The 19,570-nt window shown below is 42.1% G+C and overlaps 1 protein-coding gene across 1 annotated transcript in view; it reads right to left on the minus strand.

The window, feature by feature from the left end:
- ext1c (exostoses (multiple) 1c) overlaps positions 1–19,570 on the minus strand; it is an 86,020-nt gene that overhangs the window by 55,734 nt on the left and 10,716 nt on the right. The window contains exon 2 of the mRNA XM_053864100.1: positions 12,704–14,043. Within this exon, the coding sequence (XP_053720075.1) occupies positions 12,704–13,650 (947 nt within the window). The 5' untranslated portion in view covers positions 13,651–14,043. The remainder of the gene's footprint in view (positions 1–12,703; positions 14,044–19,570) is intronic.

Below are 19,570 nucleotides of genomic sequence, written 5' to 3' on the forward strand. Positions count from 1 at the left end.
CACACTGGCAGCGTTTTCCACATGAGACTGAATGTGTAGCGGTCAGATGAGACAATAACAAGACAATTGTGAACACCAAAGGAAGCTTTAAAAAAACCTAAAGCTGTAGGATGAACCCGCTCCTCAACGCTTCATCTTCTCCTGTTTATAAATACAGATTTTCCCTGTATTATAGGGACATGAAAGACACAGACATATTCCTCTGAGGGTATGGAGGCAAACAGCAGTTTCAAGGTCTCGTATACATATAAACTATCAAGGCCATCAGAACACAAATCTCTTTTAAAAGATGAAATGCCGTGTGGTCAAAAATATGAAAACAAAGTGGAAACATCCAAACCAACGGATAACACAACACATCATGGACAAGTATCTGTCACTTGTTGACTGGCTGCATTTATATATATATATATATATATATATATATATATATATATATATATATATATATATATATATATATTTCACAGGGGCTGGGGCTACAGTTTCCTCAAAACATGGTGGAAACCTTGAGTCTTGTACAACCGGCCTGGAGACTCCTGAACCTTTTCTTTGATGCTAGGAAGTTGAAACGTGAGAGTGAAGTCAACAGCAATGCCTCAACATTCAGTCCTGTGTCATGGCGTCCAGCACAATCCCTTTGGCCTAGCCTACTCCGCTCCTTCCAGTAGCTGTGATAGGACTCACTACATGGTACCATGGTGGAGTTCCACAGTGACACCACAGTCTAGTGATGGGTAGATGAGGTTTCATGACACAGTAGTGACGGGTTGATGAGGTTTCATTTTCAGAGGCCACCAGATGACACTGTCTGTTGTAAAATGTTTGTGGACTTGGACAATGCAACGAAACCTCAGATCATTTCAAACCCAAGACCACCATTTCGGCGTCTGAAAAACCGCAATAGTGTTTCACGGTACCTCATCGACCTATCACTAGTAAAGTCTAAAAGAATTCAATCCATGGTCCTAATATTTTCTCCCAACACTAGCTGGTTCGATACCAAGTTCTACCACGAGGTCATGAGCTGCAGTTAGTTTCAGGCATCACAAAAAAAGAAAGCTTTTGCAGGAAGTCTCTATTGTCCCACTGAAAGTGTTCCACACCCGCCCTCCATAATTTCTCACGGACACTGTTGTTTTGAACCGAGGGATCACACCGAAGACCTTCAAATCCAGGGTGTGTCCTATTTGTCCGCCAGGAACTGTGCTGTGCAGCTGTTTTTCTCATTTCAGACATCATTCAGAAGATCTTAAGGAACTTTAACGTCTGATGCCGATTCCTCCGTCTACGCTCAGACGAATTGCCCTCATAGACCACAAATAAAATGTCTGGCAGCAGCCCAGCATTTGCAATGAAAAGTATTTATGTGACACATACACAATGAACTGCCTCACTTGATAAATATTGCAGGTGCAGATGAGTAATTATGGAGAGTGTTTTTAAAAATACAAGGAAGAAAAAGAGGACAGTGCAGGAAAGGCATTGACAAAGGCATTTTCTCTCCAGTGTAGCAGCAAAACACCTAGGCAAACAGCTGTGCCCCCAGGTGCATTGTCTTATGTCAGGCTTGGTTTGTGCCCAACCAATATGTGGGTTATGCTACCTGGGGGTAGCCAGAGAGGCCATGGCAACTCTTCTATGTCACTGGCTGAGATTCTGAGGAGATGGTCAGACATAGTGTGTGGCACTCCTCAGGCATCAAACATCATCTATTGTCAAGTGGACTTTTGGGACCGAGAGCGAGGCAGAACTCAGCAGCCTGACACAGAAGACTTTCAGTTGAAGCACGTTTCCTCTCCAGAGGCAGTTTATAGTGTTTACGTTGTAAACAGCACGTCACATGAAAAAAAAACAGAGTGGCTATGATTGTCCAATATGTCCCTAACCCGACCATTGTTTTTAAGCGGCACGCAAGAGGAAACGTGATGGCATTGAAGAGACTATGTATCAACATGTAATGGGGAATGCTGACTCCTACGTCACTCTAGACACCAAACTCCACTTAATGCTAGTCGATATGTGACGCCTTAGGAATGAATCTGCGTTGGGCATGAAAGATAGATATAGTTCCAAGTCTCGCCAGCAGATCCAGTCCTAGCTGTCCATGGGACTTGACCAGGCCTGGTCTTGCCAGCACGTCTCCTTGACCACACCACTGAACTAGAGTTGCACTGTGCCAGAATTTATGGTTTTCCTAGTCCGAAGCCTCTTTCCTTTCTTGCACAAGGCCCACAATGTCCTTGTGCTCGAGGGCAGATTTGGCCTTCTGTGATGCCGCAGCTGCGTCCACTTTCATCCAGTGACAAGGATGGAAGCAGTTTCGTCGTAGAACAAATTCCACTGAAAACAAAAGAGCATTTACACTATTTATTTGTCTTCCAAAAAAAGGTTAAAAGAAAGAGCCAATAGATAACTGGCTTTCTCTGAAGAATAATTCTAAAATAACATGACATTTTTCTCAACTTGTCAAATCATTGTGGCTTACTTTAACATCCCCGTTTTGTACTTAACACTTTGACCTCACAGAGGCAGTGAACGGTAGTTTTTTTGAGCACAAACACTCTTCAGAGCTCAAGAATGTTTGATAAGAAGCCAGGAAGAGCCCCGTTCTCCCTGCCAACAAACGATTTGTCTTTAGGCCGACGCCGGAGCCAAAGACATCACGAGTTAAAGATGATTTAAAATTGATTTTGTGACTTTCTTAACTTCCTGTTCCGGCTATGGATTTTGGAGCCGTGGTTTGAACTCAGTCATGAGGCCAGACTTGTGCCTGTGACAAAGCCACCGACTCTAATCCAGATGTGAGACCGTTGAGGTGCGCGACAAATGCCCCACGAACCTGTTAAATAAAGAATGCAAGAACCGAAAAAGCCGCATTAAAACAAATGTGCCGTTTTGAACTATTTCTGTGAGCGCTAGCAGTTTTTATAAAGCACCTCTTAAGAAAAGCCGATTTCCTCGCTGCCAGAAACGGCTCCATTCTTCACTCAAAAAAAAAAAAAAATCCCTGTATAAAAACGGTCTTTAGTTACGACTAATTTCTTCATTCTCCATGCTGACCTCGTCACTTTTTAAGAGCCCTGATTTTATCAAGTATTATGAGTTTAATTACCCGGCAAAAGCTTTAGTAACACGTGCAGAGACGCAGCATACAAGACGACACTTCTCTGGATTCTCCTTGACTGATGTGCTCAGCAGTGACAGAACGGTGGGCGAGGGAAGGCGAGGCCGACTCAAACAAAGGTCAGCAGTGCCGTTTACAGCGGGGTAAGGGATTCAAAAGATGAGTTACTGGAGATCAAATGGCAGAAAAGGTCCACGAAGCTCCCGAGCGAAATGTGTCAGAACACTGTAAAGAACGTACAGCGTAGGTGGACGCATTCTTTCTGAAAGGTGCCATGTTTATCAATAATAAAATAAACCAATAAAAATAAAAAATAAAGAAAACCAGGGGAAAAGGATTATTAATGAAGAAGGTTAAGTAAGATTATGATGTTTTTTCTATCTTATTTTGTTGTTTTGTAAGATTAAGATCCTGGATGTTTAGATAGATAGATAGATAGATAGATAGATACTTTATTGATCTCTGAAGAGAAATTCCCATTTCCAGCAGCATGACAGGTGGAAACATAAGAGCAAGTAAAAAAAAAAAAAACAATGCTACAATGAGATAGGAAATTAAAATTAAAATAAAATTAAAATAAATAACAACAGTTCAGCATGTGAATATGTGTGTGTCACGAACTAAAGTGCACGTGTGTCTTTGGTGTGAGTGTGTAGTGAGTCTAGAGTGTATTTGTCCATTTTATCGTCCTTCCCGAGAGATGTTGAAGAGCCGAATGGCGTGAGGGAGGAACGATCTCCTCAGTCTGTCTGTGGAGCAGGACAATGACAGCAGTCTGTCGCTGAAACTACTCCTCTGTCTGGAGATGGTGTTGTGCAGAGGATGACTGGGATTGTCAATGATGGACAGAAACCTGTTCAATGCCCGTCTCTCTGCCACTGATGTTAGGCTGTCCAGCTCTGTGCCAACAACAGAGCCTGCCTTCCTCACCAGTTTGTCCAGGCGTGCAGCATCCTTCTTCTTCAAGCTGCTCCCCCAGCACACTACTGCATACATGAGGGTGCTCGCTACCACAGACTGGTAGAAGATCTGTAGCAGCTTCTTGCAGATGTTGAAGGACGCCAGCCTTCTGAGAAAGTACATGCGGCTCTGTCCCTTTCTTCTTCACACAGAGTGTTTTGTTGCAACTCAGCTGCAGTCAATCCATTTTTAAGAGGCAACAATGCATCTACTTCTCCCACTACTCATATTTTTGTTGGATTTTCTGTTTTTTCCGTTTCACCTTTTCCCCCCAAGTCTGAATTTCGGTTTTCAGGTAAAAATAACTCTCTAACCTCCTTGGCTACTGTAGCATTGCCTCGGTTATTGTGTTTTTTTTAACAGTCACAGAGTCCAAAAGCTGAATATTTTCAGACAATAAACATTCACCGAAAATATTTTTAAATACGTTGTGCAATAAATAAAAATAAAACATTTAAGGCTACGTTCACATTGCAGGTCAATTCCAATTTTTTTGCTCTAATGTGATATGTATCCGAATGTTTTAAGTCAATGTGAAGAGTACAATTCCCACTGTTTCAAATCCGACCCAGGCCTCTTTCGTATGTGGATCTAAATCGGATATGTATCCGATCCGATGCAGTATGAACAACCACACTGCATTCGTCCAACCTACACGTCATCAACCAGCGAGACAGCAATAAAACACAGGGTTACCAGAACCAGTAACACCTGTTCTATGAAGCGGGTGATGCCTCATTGGCCACTGACCCGTCTTGCCTAGTGGAAAACTGGAGATCGAGTTATAGGTGGGGCTCCCTCTTAGAGAGGAGTGTGTTCTCTACTGCCTCTACTGCTGGTCGGGCAGCGACTGTTTTTACTTACCAAAGGTTTCACCAATAGCAAATCCCAGTCAGAGGCCGAGACACGCTGAAATAGAACAGTGGTTGTCTGTTTTGGACGGAACCTGTGACACGAAGGGATCATCATGTGCCCACCACACTGATCTCACTCCCTCAAAAAAGGGACGAGCTCATACTTTTTAACTCGTCTTGACTCTTCACTACAGCTCGGGCTCACCCCGCTACATACCGCTGTACACCCCGATTATAACTGTTACCCCCCCGACCTGGTGAAAAGATGAAAACTGACCCCTGTCATAAGGACTTGGAGTGGATTTTTAAGAAGACCTTGAAACATCTCATGTTTGTGAACGCCAGGACGAGTGGCATAACCAGCTATTCTCAACAGAGACGACAGATGAAGCCAAACCCAACACACACACATACACACACAGACCACAGCATTGTGGAGAGGTACAATTTCACAGTCCCTAATTACAGTGGCTGCAGCATTTCTCTGCCAAAATCTCACTCTCATGTGCAGATGCAGACACTGCGTTTTCAGCTCATTGTCACTAAAATCTCACAACATTCCCCTTGTTTGTGAGAAACTAAAACACATCAGCTTTGTTTAAGATTTTTTTTTTTTGGTGCGTGTTCCCTTTTCTGCTGGCTGGGTGAAGGACTCTGTGTTCCCCTGCTTCTGTCTGTATCTCCCAAATGTCACCATCTATCTTCCGACCCCTTCGTTTCTGCCCCACACTCATTTACATTCACTGTACAATGCACATTTCTCTCCCCCTTTTCTTTGGGAATTCTCTAAAGTGAGGGGGAAACTAGGCCATTAGCTGCTGCAGAGCTCTTGCCTTGGCTTTAACTGCCCCCACTCCTCTAATTCCCCCTCTGTCTCTCTCGCTCCTGCTCTTTCACACTTCTTTAAGATGCTTTAGGTATCGCTCAGTCTTTTCAAATGACTTCACTTCCCTTTTTTTTTTCTGTTTCTGCTCCTTCAGCCATTGGGTCTCGAGAATCCTGCACTGCTGTTTAACCAACTCTGATTTTTACAGACGAACTCTAAAAGGGGACAGAAAATAATTGCTCAGAATATGACAGACACACACAAAAATTTTAGTTGAAACATTTTTTCTTTTGCTTCACCTTCTGTTCATTAAAAACACACAAAACGATGATGCACAATCAATATTTTATCACTTTTTCATTTTTTAAATTTTGATTTCCATCATATTTTATGCATTGTATAATATTAAAATTGTACTTTTTTTTCCTTTTAAATATAGATGAGAAAATAACGCAGAAAAATACAGACAAAAAACTTGATGCGCTAACTACAACTATTATTTATTAATATTGTGTCAGGTTGCTTTCATTTCATTATTTTTTTATTTAAGTTTTGACTGATTTCGTGTTTTTTTTATTATATGAGCTTGTGAAATTCATATTAGCAGTTGACTTTTCTTTTTATTTCAAATATTGATTTCATATATAACTAATAACACACAATCCATCGTGTGACTATTTATTACACATGTACCATTATAATTTTAATCACTTTTATTTTATTAAAGCATATTTTCATACATATTTTCTTCATTTTGTGAGTTCACCCAATTTCTTTTATATTAATTAATGTATTAATGTATCATGGTAATTCATGGCTTCACTACATTAATAATGTATTTTTTGATAATATTTTATATAATAAATGCAATTATTTTCAAATGTAAGAGTTCAGCAATTCTACTTTTATTTTTGTCATTGTTTTAATGTGTTAATGTGTTAACATTTGTTTAAGTGTGTAGTGTTAATGCAGGTATTCAGGGGTCATGACGACTTGTCCAATGGGCTATGGACTGTTGTCAAAGAGGGGGGGCGGCAAAGTGTTTGACTGACAGTGACTTGAAACACACAAACTCACTAAAGCCAACACACTAAAAATTGTGACGTGTCAGCACGCGTACCATAAAACAATGAATATATTCATGAAGCATAAGCAAACACACACAGGCTTACAAACCTAAGCAGGCAGAAATATCGCCGCACACGCTCTAAATATAACTGTATTGGACATTAAACTCTCCTCCACAGATGCCTATTCTGTCATCACCACAGGACTAAGAGTTAAACACAAAAGAAACACATTTACATAATCAGGCTTAGACATGTACGTACCTGCGAGTGTGTCGCACTCACCACCTGAACGCATGTGTTTAACACAAATGCAAAACTGCAACAGGCCTGCTGACACACAAACACACACCTGCAGTATACACCGCTCTCTTGTGAGAGACTTGAATATGTTTTTGTTTGGCTACAATTATCAGCAAATCTGAGGAATGTAATGATATGAATCGAGCTAAAAACGCAGCTGAGGTGTTTGAAAGTAATATTTTGTCACTGAATTATCTCGCGGGCAGAAGGATACGATCAAGGTCTAACTAATAAAAGGGAGGAGAAACAAAGGCAGCATTGAGCGTCGAGGCCTTTCATCCAGCTGCTTTTTCAACTCGCCAGTCAATCTGATATAATGTGTTGCTCAATACTGGGGCGTTTCCTTCCACGGCTGCGCTCTAATCCACAGGTTTTGCTGTGATGCATCGCCCGAGGTAATGTGTGGTCTGTGGACAATTCGGAGTAATGATGGAGCGGGAGGAGAAGCTTCTGTTGATTGAGATAATGATTTTTTAATGCTCCCGGTTTCCCAGCGTGTAGCGTCAGGTAGCAGCGAGAGGATGAAGCACAACCAGATTTTTCCACCTGAGAGAGGAGCGAAGTCAGGCAGTAGATATGTTTGATGTGCTGGAAGTTTGCCAGATGATCTTCTATCATTATTGGACAAGTTTTCTTTTGTTATTGAAATCGATCCAACCACTACACAGCAGCTAGATTTATAAATTTAAAGATGTTTAAGGGAAAGCTCAGGCCCTTTACTTCAAAATCTAAAGGTACTAATTCACCCGTTATTAAAGCTCATATCCACTAGATGGAGAATAAACAACGTTAACCTGTGTCACTGAGCCCCATCCTGTCTTTATTCTCTGCTTTCTAAAACCTCGTGTCTCTTTATCCATCAGCCCCGATCCGGCTTCGCTCCCTGCTGCCTTGTCCGGGTCCCTCCAGGCTAATCTGCTCTTGCACCAGATGCATGCGCTCGTTCACCCTGTGGCACCCTTTAATAGCCTAAGTGACCGTGACACACAAACACACCGAGACACACGGAGAGACCGAAGAGTGGGTGATCGGATTCCTGTTCACATTTATTGTCCGGCAAGAGCTAAATAATAATCATGAAAAATATTAATAATAAAATAGGAAATTCAATCTTAAAAAAGGAAGGTTTTTGTTTAGCATTACTTTATAAAATCACTTAAAATTTATTATTACTATTATTAGTATCATTAATAATAATAATAATAATAATAATAATAACAATAATAATAATTATAATTATAATAAATGACACACCTATGTCATTGGGGAGTAGCTAAAAATTAAATAATACATTTAAGGCTACGTTCACATTGCAGGTCAGTTATAGGTGGGGCTCCCTCTCATAGAAGAGTGGGTGGAGCCTCTACTGCTGGTCGGGCAGCGACTGTTTTTACTTACCAAAGGTTTTACCAATAGCAAATCCCAGTCAGAGTCACACTGAAATAGAACAGTGTTGTCTGTTTTGGACGGAACCTGTGACACGAAGGGATCATCATGTGCATCATGTGAAAAATATTAACAATAGAATAGGAAATTCAATCTTAAAAAAGGAAGGTTTTTGTGTTTATCATTACTTTATAATATCACTTAATAATAATAATAATAATAATAATAATAAATGACACACCTACGTCATTGGGGAGCAGCTAAAAAACAGATATTAGCAAATCAGAAGCAATAAATCTGTTAAAAATAGTGAAGACATTTCACTAGACAGCCAACTGGCGTACTGTTCAACTCCAGCAAACCAGAAAACATACCCTGATAAATACTGCTGTTCATTCACTCGACTGCCACTATCCTTGTAGGATACCAGTTTGTACTAACTACAGCACCCCAGCTATCACTCAGTCATTCTGCGTCTCGTCTTCTGAGTGGAACTGGAAAGATGACAGCCATCTCACACCTCAACTCTAGTGTTCAAGACCTAATGTTAGCAGCTGATCGAGCACTTTTTTTTCCATTGACAGAACTGCCTGAGGCAAGTGTCAGGATGCAGTGTCGTCCAGTGGAGGCCCTTCAACCTAGACAAGCAGCATGGAGAACCCACCTGATGTCTGCTCACGGAAGCCATGCTTACTGTCGAGTTATGAACTATTATAGTGTTTGTTTTTTTTCACATTTTAATACCGTTAATAACCCCGCACAATACAAGTTCTGAATATATTCACCAACTCCCACTTGAGTTCTTGAGGCCTCATGTGTTGGTTGTATCTGCAGAAAACCCTTAACGCCCACATCAACATTCTCACTCACAACACTTCTGGAAACCTCATACAGAGTTGATCAATTTGAAACACCTGTTTCATAACTTCAGCTCTACGATGAAAGCAAATTTTACTTGTAAAACAACGATGTCATGGCTCCGCCTCTCAAACACCCCCAAAAGCCATGACTAAATAATGTTTTGTTATCTCACTGTAGCATGTATGCGTGTGTACATTATTCCTCCTTTTGCGTTATAACTCCATGGGTACTACAACGGTTTGACAAGTTTTTGAGCGCATCCATTTCTGAAAATAGAAAAACAGAACAGAAAAATGGAGAGGAAAGGATGCTTTTTTTTTTCTTCATGGGAACGTTTTTGGGAGACAGAATGTCACATTCCCAGGCCCCCCTTGATGGTCGCCTCAGGCGTAATGAGTTGAACTAAAGTACCCAACCAGGACAAGTTGTTCTTGAATCTGCAGTAAAACAATTGTTCGAATCCTTCCTCAATACCCAGTGTTGACTCGCGAGTAATTTGAACATGCACATCTTGGTCAGTGCACTGGGGTTAAACACACAATGCCTCACATGCTCAAAAAGTTTCTTCTCATTAATCTTATTTTTTCATGACTTTAACGGTGAAAGACACAGCGTCAGCTTCCTTCGCGCATTCACGCTCCCAATTTCCAGTCTCTGCACAAAAGAGTCCAAGCTTTCCCTTACAAACAGCAGCTGTCTCGCACATCGCCTCCCCCATTCACACCCTTAACACCCTGAGAGATGTCCCTGCACCCATATGTACAACTAAAGAGCAACACCTCCCTCACTGTCCTCCTCTCAGACCCCTCCCTACACCCCCCCTCAACTCCAGCCCACCCGGGTGAATGAGTAGCAGGCTGTGTGGAATAAATGAGCTCATTCATACAATACTGAGCAGTTCCATCCTTTCGCCGACCCAATGTAAACAACGCTGAGGTTGAATCAGAACCGCCAACGGTCGACTCTCACCAACAGAGTGTAGTTTCATTTCATATACATTTTTCACATTTTTATTGAATGAAAGAGGAAAACAACATCCCCAACAGACAGAACTAGTCAATGTTTCAGTCAAATAAGAGATGCATGTTTGTCTGTTCCTGAACGACATTTCAAGTTATTTCACAAACCAAACTATTACTTTTTTTCTTGTGGTCTGAACCCTGCATCTTATACTGTATGATGCGGGAAATATATGGATTTTCACAGGCTAAAGAGCGTCATGCTCCCAAAATATTGAGCCTTGTCACATCACAACTGTTTTATTCACCTTAAAGCGCTCAAAAAGTGTTGTTTTCACCTGCAAGTTTTGGCCTACAGCCAAGAGAGTGAGGGCTAGTCGATTCATGAACCTGTCCCCGACGAATTTAATAGTGGTTTACGGTTCACTGTCAACTAGTCGTCGCTACCCTACACTCATTTATGAAAGACTTCAGCTTCAACTATTTATTTTTGACCTGAGCGTGTCACCTGTAAAACAGATATATCCTTATATTTTTTGGCTTCCTATTTATCACATTCATGTCAGGCGCTAGAAAAATCCCCTCTTCAGTTCAGAAGCTCCTTCAACAGCCACATGGCAAAAGAGATTATCCAGGAATCTGTTCCTTTAGCGATTTTTGAAGCGCCCCCAGTCTTCTTCAGCACGTTGTCACCTAAAGATTGAGACACATCTGAAACCAAGCATTCCCAAGCCCTTTGGTTCTTGGCAGCTTTTAAATGAATGTTTTATAGCCACCTACTGCCGCTGTTTCGATATGGATTTTTTGATCAACGTAGTTGTTGTTCTCTCACCACAGCATGAACAGAAGAAAATACATTTTTAAATATGCTTCTCAATATCATTCCACAGCTCACATTTGTAAAACTTGATCTCTGCCTCCCTCATAACGTGACCACCGTTTAGAGTACAGAGAGGAGTCTTGGACTTTTGCTCATCAATTTTTCATTACCTCATAAATCATTCATCTCCCAACGTCTCGCAGTGATATTACTTGACTTTGTTGCACGTCCGCCATAAAATCAGACAAGAGCCTCAATAAATCATGAACAGCAAACTTCTGAACCCTTAAAAAGACTTTTAAAACTTATCTCACGGCCGAAATATTGATGGTCTAGTCTTGTTTTATGGAATAAGAATGCCTGCAGTATATAGCTCTGTCATTATTCCCAGTCTGTCAGGACCCTTTCTTTCAGTTAAATTCATTGTCTGCTGAATATTCCGCACCATCAAGCTTCGCTTTCTGTCTAGGAACGGATTACCCCGCACTTTATCATAAGAAGCTCAGTCAGCAATTCATGGGAGTTTTTAAGTGAAACCAAGTAGGAGTGTAACAAAGGAGATGAGTTCTAAGCTGCCATTGTTCCTCAACATATAATTGCTGCCCCATATACAGCAGACGTGATCATGTTTGCATATAAAACATTGAGAGCGGATAATCTGGACTGTAAATTCCAACAAGCACGATGTTGTGTCGAAGTGGGTCACGAATGTTGTTTATGATTGTGATGATGAGAATGGCAGCTGAGTCTCTCCTGGATGACTAAGATTCAGTCAGAGTTCAGGCACCTTTAGAGACTGGAACTGTTCACAATATTCATGCACTTACTATGGATTTTTCTCTGGTTTTAGAGTCTTGGGATGACATCACTCCTTTTTTTAGAGATGATGATGGGTCCCAGAAACAATCACACATACTGTAGCTCATAGCTACTGACAACTGACTGTATGAATTGGCCGTGTGAATAAATGTATGACTGAAGAAAACAGTGTATTGCTGTGATTCTGTGGTGCTAAGCGTCAGTCAACTCAGTTTCCCAACCGCATATCTCACCACACAATCTCAGCTGTGCCACCAAACAAAGTCTCAGCTGTCACCACTGTTCGTAGATGGAGCCACCTCATTTGTGCTTGAATAATTTACAAGAATGAAATTGAATCCGGAGTGTTGTCAACACAAAGCACTGAAGATCGTAGTGCAAATGTTTCACTACCTGACTATGTAATTTGTTGTTTTAACATGCACTTTGAAATAAAAGAAAACTAAATGACCCAATAGTATAGAACCTCTGAGGAGATTCATACCCACACACATGAAATTCGCTTTGTATTCTGAGCTAAACAAGCCGTCATTCTTCTTAATTCCCGCTCTTTTGTAGTATGATGACTCATGGAAACAAAAAGCAGAGTAAACACCAACTGAATTATAGAGGAGCTAAAGGGCTGCACAATCCAAATATTCAGTCGACTTCAACAAAAACTTCCAGATTCAATTGCCCCCTCTCTTGATGCTGCAAATCAAACCAGAAACACTAGTCTTACCTCTCATATTCCAAGTTGTCATGGTCACATCGGGCGTCTTTGTGCTTCTCCCAGTCCTTCCCATGACGACAGGTTGTCAGCGACACAATGTCCTTCCCATTGTGAATGTGATGGAGAGCATTTCTGGTGTCTGAGCCGATACCCGTGAGATAACGCTTGCCTTTAAACATCAGCAGGTACTTCCTTCGGGGCGGGATGGTGCTCCTGTCCAGCCAGCCACGCTCACCACCCTTCTGCGGGTGATCCTTTGAGAACAGCGGGATGGAAACGTCAAAGCCGGGTCTGAAGTGTTCCGTGTTGAGGCTGGCTTTGGCTAGGATCGCCTGGCCGATGTTGAAACCCAGGTCTTCTGTGTAGTTGGGCCACGTGCCTGAGTACAAGTTGAAGATGAGGTGGTTGCGCCCGTCATTCCATAATGGGTAACCCTGAATACGGTCATCAACGTTTGGCACAAACTGTCCTGATAGCTGGTCCCTGTCAAGGGTGTCAAGCGCAAGCACGAACAGGCAAGCTTCTCGCGGGTCCGTCGTGTAGTAGCGGGACTCGCTGATGGACGTCAAGATCTTGCGGTAGCTCTCCGACATGTGGTCATTTTTCTCGGAAGGATATATATACACCCGGAACCCATCCCTTCCTCTTCGCCGACACCTGGAAAAGTCAAAACATGTGTCCATGCGACAGTGGCTGTCCTTATAAATAGTTGACCAGGCTTGTCTGCGCTGGCGAGGCAACTCCGACGTGCCCGGGTCAATCTGGAGTTCGTTCAGGTGGGCATAACGGGGAAGGAAGGCCCGGTCAGTCCAGTTGGGCCAGGGACGCACAACCTCGCCCCGGTGGCGTGTCAGCAGACGGAGTAGGCGCAGCTGGGCTCCTCCACTCCAGTAAAAGAGGACCAGCCAGCAGCACGCGCACAAGCCCAGAAGAACATATTTCTTACGCGCCTGCATGGGGGCCTTTTTTCCGCTCTTGTCCTCAATTTTGCTTCTCCTCTGCCCCTCAGCGCAGTGGCCTCACAGGGGCGGGTGACGAACTCGAGCCTTCTAACAAGGAGCCTCTAAGAGAGGACAACATGTTAACACGGACATCACGGCCTCCGATAGTGAAGCAAGACACTGACTCAACCTCGCTCAGCTTCTTTCTGCCCTCTCCATCGGCCGTCCGCTCGACTCAGATTAGAACGTTGCCCCGTCTGTGCTGTGGCAGATGCTGCTCCGACTGCTGCTGCTGTGTGCATTTCCTCCACTGCCTGGCCAGATTCACAGCGATGAAAGGTGATTTATTCTCTCCCTCAGCTTGCTCCCTCATGGTTCCTGGCGCGAATGCCTTCTGCAGGACCCCTCCTAAGACGAATAGAGCAAACAAGAACACAGATCAGTACACAACAAGCTTTTCCAAGGCTCTACCAAGTCAGTAGAAGCAATCCAACATGAATGCTAGAGGGCAGGGGTTTCAAAACTTTAAACAAATGGGTCTGAATTTGTTTAAGTTTCAAGTTCTTTTTATTTTATGTAGGAAAAAAATATCCCATGGTTTCTACTACATGTCGCATCTCAGAGGCGGACATTAACATGACGGTTTTCTGCATGTTTTTCATGGAATAATCCCCAAAGAAACCTCAAAATGAATGAAGTTCGCAGAACCCAAGTCACACATTCAGCCAGGACCAAAGTTACGAAAGCAAATAAAAAAACTGAAATAACAATAAAAATAAAAACTAAAGCTTTTCATAAAAAAATAACTGAAAGTGCATTGCTTGCTTTTCGTCTTTATTCCATTAAGAATAATTTTGAGATGAGGCTGCGGCATATCAAGTCTTTGACGTCACCTGTGTTGATGAACTGACCTGACAAAGCTGACTAGCGCAATGGTGGTAGTTGGGACAAAAGTGCCATCTTTCCAAATGTAATGCATTTTTTTTACATGGTTCTTTTGTTGAGTTTTTATTACTCACTATTTTTGTGACCTATTTCAATCTTCAATCTTGCTGCAATACCCCGTATTGAGTCAGTCTGAATTTGAAAGACGTGAACAGCGTGAGGACAATTTACTTCTCATGAACCAAAAAAACAAGCATTTTTATTGTCACCAATTCAGTGAATATCAAAACATTCCCCTCAGCAATGTTTCTCTACCACCTCTTGATAGCCTGCGTTGCGTTTCGTGAAATATTTGTCGCCCAGGAACAGACTGAAGCTCTCACCCTCTAGGTGTCATTTCGTGACATCAGCACTTGTGGTCAAACCAAAATCGATCTACCGACTGTGTCAATGTAAACTGACCGGGTCGGGTTAGATATGTCCAGAGCCGCACTGCATCCGGACTTTGGGAAGAGGAGTGATAAGCTTTTATCTGTTTCATAGATAGCGGGATAAACCATTGCGCGTTATCTCAACAAAATGATTTTGTTCTCCAAGCTTCATTTGCATAAAGAATCCATCTTTGCTTATCAATTAACCAGTTGTATCAGGAGGGAAGTGAGAAAGTCATTTGCTCTGGGAAATAATCTTTCCATGAGTTATTGCAGTAGCTCTCTCCAAACCTTTTACTGATCCACTGAGAGAGGTTGGGAAAACTGATAAGAATTTTGACTGGAAAACAGTCCGTTAAACCTGTAAGACCAGATGGGAACAGATCGCATCATTCTTTACGTCTCTAGCAAACACAGTAGTGGCATGCGCTGGGCAAGAACATTCAGGGTAAATACCCAAGGAGGAAAAGAAAAAACACCTAACAGCTTTGAGCCATCTAGAGTTCCAGAGAAGGGCTTTTCTGTTGAATCCACCAACTGCCAACGGTTTTTCCTATTTTCTGACAAACATCCTGCAACAGACGTAACTCCCCGAATGTTGTACAGTATATGTGTGTCACAGAGAAGTGCACTGTTCTTTCTGCCAACCAACACACAAAGGAAGCTTTCAGTTCTCACCTGCCAGTGCTCCCAGCCTCTCATTCGCATTCCTCATTTTTGCCTCTTCCCTCGCCAACCTCAAGTGATGCCCGGCCCACGTGGCGTCCACCAAAAAACAAACATCACGATGACGGGGCTTGTGCAATGCATATTTTGATATTGCTCCAAGATGAACTTGCTGGTAAAGTGAGTGGGCAAACCACGCAGGTGCTAGCAAGCCACATCAAATTTTGCAATTCAGGAAAAAAGACTTGAGAAGTCTTCCAGAGCTGTTGTACCAATACAAGCTCTTATTATATACTGTTGCAGTGCATTATGGGCCATAATTACGGCATGGCTTTTGTTTGTTTTTCCATTGTTATTCTTTTCTATCACACTGGTGTTGCTTCAAAACTGAACAGCATTTGACTGTATATTTCAATGTAAATAAATTGAATTACCTCACTTTGTTTGCTGCAGCCTCACAGTTAGAAGGTTGTAGGTTAGACTCCATTTCACACGTGAGTGTTCTATGGTTTTAGGGCTGCCAACATCGACAATATAGTCGACTATAATCAAGTATTACGTTTTTAAAGTTTCAAAACAGCATTTAACACTAAAAAAGTCTTTACAACCTTTTACATACATTTTTTATTTATATTTATTTTAATTCTATTCTATTTAAAACACCACAATGAGCCATGCATCCGTGTTCTTCTACCCATACATGACTAATCCACTCCCAAAATAATCGCTTGCTGCAGCCCTACATACACATACAAAGGTGAATTACCATTTCTAAAGCGTCTGTCCGAGTGTGTGCTTGAATTGTTGGGTCCACCTCGCGTGCCCTGCGATACCCAGGCAAGGCAGGCTGTACAGAGTGTCCGTCTCTCCCCCCAAGTAGCTGGGATAAGCTCCGCTTACCTTAAATGAACTTTACATTTAAAATACAATTTAAATAAACGTATAAAGCCAGCAGCAGCTCAGCGAACGCTCCCTTGTGAAAAGGTTCAGAGTGATGTTGAACTGAGCGTTTCCTTAGGCACTACAATGACTCACGGAGTCCAAAAATACAGTATAGTCAGGTTAATTTAGGCTCACTGTAGACTAATGAAGTCAAGGTCAGCCACAGTGGCTCCTGAGTACAAGTCAAAAATAGACTATATGTACGGAAAAATGCATCTGTATTTTTTCCACTTGAGTGTGAACCATTACCTTTCATCTACTGGCTTGACTCTAATACAAAGAGTACACTCAGAACGTGTATGCAATGTATAATCTGTGAACAACAGTTGTGTTATTGTGGCTTCTCACTGGTCACGAAAGCGAGTGATTTATGCAGAGGTGCGACAGCAGTGAATGAAGAGACTGAGGCCAAGCTTCGCCGTGATTTGAGAGGTGTGACTGAGGGGTAAAGGTGATGAATGGAAGGAAGTCCGCAGCAGTAATTTGAGGCCAGGCATACATTCAAGGTGCCACCAGAGGAAAGGCCCACCAGTGACTGTTGAAATAAAGGTAGGCGCTATTTACGACACAAGAAGCGATGCTCGCTTTATCACTTTTTGAGACAATAAGTAGTGTATTTATCGCTTGAATTACATTAACAGAGAAAGCTTAGAGTCGCTTCATTCTCTCTCTTTAAAATGAATCTTTTGTAATAGACAAGGCATTTATTGTTTTATTTAAAAATATTCTCTATATTAGTCAACTAGAATGTGATAAAATGATTCCAACCAACCCACCTCCTGCTGTAGTTCTTCATTATCTCCCCAAGGCGGATCTTTTTATTAAAATTGCAGCAACCCCACATCCATCTTCACCCCTGGTACAAGACTAATCTGAAAGTGCCATTTGTAGGCTTTATTAATTCATCTTAATGGTAACCAAGTCTCTCTTCACTTGAACATGACGCCAGGAGTCACACGGCACCACATATCTCTAGCCTGCATATCTACCTGTAGAGAAATCCACGTGCGACTTCTTGGCACCTTCCTCTCATTTTTGGGCGCTAGGCAGTCTCTCACACCAAAGAAACCAACGCGTGGGATCCTATTATATGTGTCTCATAAATTATTCAGTCACTGCTTTTGTTTTCAGAATGCATTTTTTCCATTCGTTTCTGGGAGGGGAGGGCTGATGTAAGGTGCTTAGTGTTTTTCAGAACAGCAAAGAGAGGTATGTGTGACTGAGATATTGATAGAGGGAGTTGCCATAATGATGGAAACGATGATGACATTTGTTCGCAATCATAAGCCGTATCCGTTTGTTCTTGCGTGTTGTGAAGAGAAAGAGAGATACAGATCCTACAGCCTTGAATGAAGCACTTCTGAGTCAAACAGCGACTGCTCCTCCTTCCATGTTTTGTTAGTTCAAAAAGTACTCATTCACTGCCATTGACATAAACATCAGCAGATGAAAAAGTAAAAACAATAACCGGTGGTGGATTTCCTGGCCACGGAAAACACCTGTGGTCAATCACAGGCATCTGGGATGAAAGATAGCGTGAGGGCAGCAACGAGTAGGATGCCAGGAACAGATGCCACGAAGACTGCAGAATGTGCAGCAATGATAATACAATATTTTTACATCTGCGTGATTTCATTTCACAGTCATTTGTTCAATTCCTTTTTCTTTCATTGTCCGTAATTCCAAAAAACTGCAACTTGACAAAAAATGAGGACTAGAGATCAGTGAATATACGTCCAATAATACCAATAAACTTTCTCGTCCTTAGATTTTCACTTCACTCGTCATTGTGTTGCATTTCTCCATCTGTTTTTCACCGACTCCAGAAGGCTGATGAACATGCATCTCCACGCTCAGTCACCATCGCTCTCCCCAGTGTGTGTGTGTGTGTGCAGTTAGTCAGGTGCCAGTGGGCATGAAATGCCTCATCTGAGGTTTGCTAGATTTGGATGCAACCATTTTGGAACTGTAACTCTCAGCTACATGGGGAGAAGAATGTGTGTGGCTGCCTTAGATTACAGTCATTTCTACTGCCAATTGTTTGTCATTTTTACTTGACATAATCATAATCAAATGCGACACATTCTCACTTCTTGAAATATTGACTGTAGATGTAGAAGTCAGCCTTCTGTGTTGCATATTAATGCAATAGGATTCCTTTTGAATCACATTTCCCCTCTCACTCGATATATAGATGCCAAACACCTTAGATTTTTCCTCCGTCAAGTTTTTTACTTCCTGGTTGCCCTGTTTTTCGCCTTGCGGCTGAGATTTTCGGTGAATTCTAATTTTGATCTCACATTTTCTTGTCCCGACTTGTTGTGTGTTTAGTCCAACACATCCAGTTGGAAAGTGGACTTTTTGCGTCCTATGCTGACGCCGGTGGCAGCCTTCAGTGTGGAAGGTGACGCATTCGGTGAAGCATTTTCTGACACTGTGGGCAGCGCGACACGTGAAAAAAGAGGTGGAGGTTACGTAAGGCATGAAATGGCGCCCCTTTACCCCTATGCAGTGGTGCAAGTCCACGTTCCCAACATCAATATGCCATAGGAGTGAGGATGGGATGGTTTAGTCTGGACTCTAATACAGCTTCTCTGGACTTTGATCACCATGTTGCTCCATTGGAGACTTCTTCAGTTACTGTTTTGACTCGCAAAGTTTGTGTTGGCTCCACCATTTTTGTAATAATCTTTGTTTCCTGCTTGGATTTTCCTGTTTGCCTCTGCACCTCAGCCACCTCCATAATGTCACAAGGCATTTGTTTTCATCTGTCTCTGCGTCCAAGTCCAATGTGTCACCTCAGGTGGGAGAGTGTCACCATTTACTTTTACATTTTCTACAAAATGTGGATTTGGTTTTTATTTGTTCTCGGACGCACTGTAGCATCGCATCACATCCTTTGCATTTGTTTTCGTCTCAAATCTCTCCAGCATCCACCGCGATTCCCTTAATTTTCGTCCGGTTGAAATTCTTCATCTCAGTTCTTTGTTTTAGCATCCTTGTTTTCCAGT

This window comes from Synchiropus splendidus, chromosome 4 (genome assembly GCF_027744825.2).
Source record: "Synchiropus splendidus isolate RoL2022-P1 chromosome 4, RoL_Sspl_1.0, whole genome shotgun sequence".
Taxonomy (NCBI): domain Eukaryota; kingdom Metazoa; phylum Chordata; class Actinopteri; order Syngnathiformes; family Callionymidae; genus Synchiropus; species Synchiropus splendidus.